Source organism: Gymnogyps californianus, chromosome 5, assembly GCF_018139145.2.
Source record: "Gymnogyps californianus isolate 813 chromosome 5, ASM1813914v2, whole genome shotgun sequence".
NCBI lineage: Eukaryota > Metazoa > Chordata > Aves > Accipitriformes > Cathartidae > Gymnogyps > Gymnogyps californianus.
The window spans coordinates 32,390,485-32,396,484 of NC_059475.1; the positions used below are offsets into that span (position 1 = coordinate 32,390,485).

The window sequence follows — 6,000 nt, forward strand, 5'->3', positions numbered from 1 at the left end:
CTCCCTCCCACCCCCCCCCAGCATCTGGATGTATTTCCATCCCATCCTCTCAATGCACAATAAACTCCCTGAACAGGGAGAATTTTGTTCTCCATAATAAAAGGGAATAGGTAAATACTGATATTTTTAAAGAGTAATTCATGACAATGGCTTCAAATCCCACTTCTTTCTTAAATACATGTCAGGGTTTGGGCCTACCACTAAAAACCCACACATAGTCATCTGTGTTTAGTCTCTGCTGCAGTTGCACCTGCCTGGAGCAGTAATTGCATCAGGCCTGTAAAACAAGATATTCCCATGCACTCTGGCTGGGTAGATGTATCTAAACCAAGGGTGTCAGGAAACTCCCCCCTCAGTCAGTGAAAGTGCAGACCAAATCCTGCTCTGTTTGCTACTGTCTCTCTTTCCCATCGCATGGCATCCTTACAGAGGGTGTTTTTTGTTGATGCAGCACATTAAAAAAACTTCACATCAAGCAACAATCCAAGCCTGCTTTAACACCCACAGCACCATGTGTCCTGGTAGAGTCTGTACTTGTTAACGGCTGTATACTGGGATGGGATTTTAGCAGGGAGTCCTTGTGAGGAGTCCTAGTGGGTGGTCAGTGGAGACAAGTTTTACCAGCTTTTCTCACGTTTAGTTATATTATTACTTGGATTAAGTATTATAAGTATTTTTACTTGGATTTCTCAGAGGGACTAATCACCAAAGTCTGTGCAACTGGTGACGGTTGGGAGTAGTACCTACACCCCAGCCTAGAGCCCAAGGGTGCTAGGAGGTTCCTACGCTGCTGGAAGAGCCATGTTTTGTAGGACTGTCGCTATGACCTTCGCATAGTCATGAATGGTACCAGTGCACATTTCTGCCAGCGTAGGAGGCCAAACCTCATTATCCAGGCTGAGATGTATCTTGGATGGTTACATTTTGTAATACTCTGTGCAGGTATGTGTGCCCTCCTGCCAAGACTCCTATAGTAAACTAAACATACCTGAATGGGGATATAAACACGTTACATTTAATTTACATTCATGTAATTAACAAAGCCTTACAGTACTCCCAAGAGGTCATAAACGCAAATGGATAAACTGGGATTCGAAGAATGGAAAGATTTGGTGAAGATAATACAACTGGTCAACGCAGAGAGGGAGGATTAGAAACCCAGATCCCCCAGCGCCACTCCTCGTCCCCAGTTCTCTCCCTGGTTCTGTTTCTTCTGCCAGGATTAGCTCTAGCATTTCTGCGTGCTTAGGAAAACCAACAAAGATTTGCTTATCGCACTACAACATTCCCTCACCAGAAAAGCTTAAAACTATGCTTACCCTAAGCGTTTTGCTGCTTTGGAACGACTAGGACTTGTTTCTCTCTGCAGAGCAGACATAGTCCTTTTGATCCTGTAAACTTTTAGGCAGTAATGCTGGAATAAAATAATCATTGCATTTAATGAGAGTAATGGTTGCATTTGTAGTAGGTAAATGATCCCTACCTGCATGCAGTACATAAAGCATTTAAGCTTCTTCTAGATCAAAGAAGCTGTAGGAGTGGAAAGGAGACTAAGACCTGAGGGATATTTGGCCAGTTTGCTTTTCCGCAGGCCTTCTTCATACATTCATCTTTTTTTAAAAGGACACAAACCACTGACTTGGGGGAAATTCAGTTGAATGCACCATCAGGATGAGATTGTGGTCCCTGTTCTGTATTTTTCAATAAGGCTGAGAGAGGCAAAAAGAGGTCAAGTGACTTCCTCAAGGTCAGAGACCGCCAGTGAGTCATAAAGAAAGGACTGTTTGCCTTACAGCCCTGCATTCATTCCGCAAGGCTCTATGCTGCTGGTAGGCTTTTTCTTTGCCTACCCTAGCAATTTCTGGGAGCCTTGACCATGCTGCTGCTCTTGCCTCTGGTGACATTTACCAGAGAGACTTGTGGTAAAATGAAGGGGTATCGGCAGGCTCGTGTAAGAACGCGGCAGCACTGGCTTTTGCAGATGTCAGGGGGAGTCCCCTTAAGGCAAAACTCTTGGAGCTTAAACTGAAGCCCAGCTAGTAGCTTAGTCAAAGAAATGTGAGCAGCACTGCCAATGATGGCAAGTGGTGAAAATCCTAGGCCGATTTAAAATATAAAAACCAAAATCACAAGAATTTAAAAACCAGCAGATTTGGGATCCTTCAAAATGGGCTAAATAGTTTAGGCTGTGGGGGTGCCACACAGCTCCACAACAGGGAACCTTAGAAAACACACTGAATATTGTGGGGCTCTGATTAAATATAAGAGCTGGCCACCCCACCTCACAGTATGAGAATTGCCTGTTGAAGGTGCTCTACAAAAGAAGTGGAGCTAAACAAGAATCTGTGTGCATGTTTGTGCCTAAATTTACATTCTGCAAGGCAAGACAGGCACTGATAACAGTTTAGTGTTTGCCCACATGTTCTTACTCATGTAATCAGTCAGATTAAAAAAAAAAACAACCAACCAACCCCAGCCTTCACCCATGAGATTGCCCCAAATCCCCTTTGGGTGTATATTTCTCACCTACTTATTTGGCTAAGTGCATATTTAACTGTAGTTGATGCTCTCCTCTGACTGGTATGCTGCATCTAAACAAGTAATTGTGTGTGTGTGCGCACCTATATTTGTGATGCAAAACATCTCTGACAGGTGGATGTGTGGTGGCCACATGAAAAAATAACAGTGCAAAAGCAAGGTGCGCTTCTTAAATGCTAAGCTTAGAGAGTAAGCGGAGGTGCTAAAAGAACTTGATAATAAGGACACTCAGATGACAGCTGCTAATGCTATACATCAGAGCTAAGTGAAAAACTGCTTTCTCTAGAATTAACACGTACTGCTGTTATGCTCTCTGCACTATGCAGATTTATTTATTTTAAAAACAGCTCTAGGCACCCATTCAGTGCTCAGAAGCAAAACTCCCTGCATCTCCTCCCCTCCCCATGTCAAATAACACTGACTTCAACCCTTAACAGTATGCGCTGGTGCCTCTGCTAGAGCCCACTGTGTAAAGAAACTGGTGGCTTCTGCTGCACCACACTTACAAAATAAAGTCCCACCGCTACACCTCTTGAAGCTGCTGTTAGAAAGGTATACTAATTATTATGACAGTTCTGGGGAAACTCCCTCCCCCCCTTCCCTTCCTTTCAGACACGAATTCACAGATCCTCCTGCTAGAATGGGAGCTCTGGGACTGGGCTAGGAGTAGCAATACTGCAATTCCAGTTTAACTGCACACTCCCCTCTCCAACACCCAGGGCATTTCTTTAAAATTGCACACAGCCCAGCAGACACACATGAAGCTATGCATTTCCGAGACAAATGCTGTTCTCTGCTCTGTGCATGCCATCTACTGAAAACATGTGATAACTGTCTGTGCAAAATGACAGCTTGACCTGCTGTGAGGTCATCCCAGGAAAAGCACTGCTTGCAACTCCAGGGTTAATTATACTCATCTCCTCCTGTGTTCACGCTGGTTAAATTTAGGAAAAAATCTGTTCAAATCTAGGTTAAAGATGGAGCACGTTTCTCACACTGTCTGATTGCTACTGCTGACGAGATCAAATACAACCAACAGTGAAAAAAATTCCGCGTACAAACCCGAAACGGTAAATAAGTGAGCTGGACAATGACCATTACACAGGACAACTCCGTCAGCAGGAGCGGACACATTTCTAGCAAGTGGAACTTGTGTACTCAGCAGAAAGTGCCACAGAAGCAAATCCCATCCCTCCCTCCCACTTCATTTACCTTCTACCTACCACGTCTCATTGGTATCTAGCACAGATATTGCCTGTGAGTACTTTTTCAAGCCCAGGAACTCACCAAGCTATATTGTTCAGAGTGTTATGGGCTCTTTGTATAACCCTGCCAATCTAAATGATCCTTGCCAAATAGAATGGATTTTAATAAACCTGTGAACAGAAATTTGGAGAGAGACAAAATTACAGCTGTGCAATTATGGTATCGCTCTGGAATCTCACCTGCCTCTCCCTCTATGCAATTTCAACAGGCTTTTGAAGGAAGAGTATTTGAAAACATGATGAAAGGGGGCTAAATTGTGCCCCATTACATCCCAAAAGGCATGTCGAGTATAACAGATTGGCATGGATTAAGACAAGAGAAGATGCTGGCTTGGTGTTTCAAACCATTCACTTTATTCTGCATCTTTTTTACCACTAGACAACAGGAAACAAAGCTAACCAACTCTGTCTAGAAAGCCAAAAGCCAAGTGATGGTGACAGCTGACGCACTAATGTCCTGATTTTCACCATTTTTTTCCCCCAAGGATATAAAGGGTAATGAGTGACCCTTCATCCTTCTGGAAAACAACAGAGCTTTATTAATGTTGTCATTCTGTGTACCTTGTCCAGGCTTTGAACGCTCTCTTCCCTCTACATACCTAGGCACAAGTTTTTGTTTTAGAGATGCTTTCAGGCTTGGAAAGAAAAAATCCATGCGCTGCTAGGGACCAAAAATAACCTCTGATCCTGCAGTTCCTGCTTGGGTAAAGCTCCTTGAAGTCAACAGGAGTTCTGTCTCTGTAAGGACTTCAGAATCAGACTACAAAGTAGTTAAACCCCCTCAGCCCTCCCCTCCATCTTCCTGCAGCACTTCTTCTAAACAGATGGCAGGGAGCAAAGGGAGTCATGATCAAATGTCTACTGACCACAGTGGTGACTGGCAGCTAGCGAAAAGCCAGTACTATATTTGCTTTCAACTTTCATCGCTAAGAGGCCAAAAAAATTCTTTTTATACCTAGTGCTATTTGGAGCTATTGCAGTAGCGCCCAAACCCTTCCCCTTCCTTACATGAAATGTGGTAGAAGGAGTCTCTCTCTCTCTGTAATACTGTTAATTACAGGCACCAGAACTGGAACTGTGGTGAAGGGAGTGAAGGACATCTCGGGCTGAGGGAAAAACGCAGCATGCAATCTTGGCCAGTTCACGAGCCACAATTTCTGTAAGTCTGAGCATCCCACGTACGCACCGCTGCCTTACCACCTGTCTCCCAGGGGAAGAGGAGATGGGGATTAACCAGTGGCGGCTGGAGCAGCCCCGGGGAAGGGCTGGGGGGCCGCGGGGCTGCAGACGAGCCCTAGCGCAAGGAGCGGCCTGGCCGTGCGCCCCCTCCCCAGCGCTACCCAAGGCAGCCGGGCACCGAGCCGGGCACCGGCAGCACTTCTGTGCCAAACGTGAGAACAAAAATAAAAATGGAAGACAACGGAAGGAAAGGAGACGAAACGAGCGGGGAAGCGAGGCAGCGCTATTTTGCGGCGGGGAAGGGAGGTGTGCGCGGCGAAGGTGGGGGGACCCCGGCGCCCCACGCCCCGCGGCCCCGCTGACCTGCCAGGCTGTTGTAGCAGTCAACCTCGATGGCCTCCACCGCCTGCCGCTGCTCCTCGCTGAGCCCGGCGGCGGCGGCGGCGGCGGGAGGGCGCTGCCCGGCCGGCTCCTGGCTCAGCAGCAGCAGCAGCGCCTTGAGCTCCAGGAGGGCGCGGTGGTACTTGCCGATGGCCTCCCGGAATTTCTTGTCCTTGTAGCACTGCGCCCCTTCGCTCTTGAAATCCAGCGCCCGCCCGATGAGCTCGCCCGGCTCCGCGCTGCCCGCCGCCGCTGCCGCCGCCCGCGGCTGGGCTCCCGCCGCGGGGCCGTGCCCATCGCCCGCCCCGCGGCCGCCGGCGTTCAGCTTCCCCGCCGCCGGGCTCGCCCTCTCCATGGCCGCGGCGCCGCCCGGCTCCCGCGCCGCCCTACGCGGGCGATGCCGCGGCGCCCGCCGCCGCGCTCCCGGCCTTGCCCCGGCGCCGCTCCCCGGCCCCGCCGCTCGCTCCCATCCTCCGGCGGCCGCCGCTCCTCCTCCCCCGCCCCGCACCCCGCGGGGCGCCCGCCTCCGCCCGCCCCCGCCACCAGCCGCCCGCCGCGGCCGCCGCCGCCCCCCGCACCGCCGCGACCCCCGCCCAGCGCAGCGCGGCGCAGCGTGGGGCGGCGGGGGCGAGGCCGA

The 6,000-nt window shown here is 49.5% G+C and overlaps 1 protein-coding gene across 1 annotated transcript in view; it reads right to left on the bottom strand.

Moving 5' to 3' along the window:
• TTC9 (tetratricopeptide repeat domain 9) overlaps window positions 1–5,718 on the bottom strand; it is a 28,959-nt gene extending 23,241 nt beyond the window's left edge. Inside the window, exon 1 of the mRNA XM_050897951.1 lies at window positions 5,346–5,718. Within this exon, the coding sequence (XP_050753908.1) occupies window positions 5,346–5,718 (373 nt within the window). The remainder of the gene's footprint in view (window positions 1–5,345) is intronic.
• Window positions 5,719–6,000: the final 282 nt, after the last annotated feature.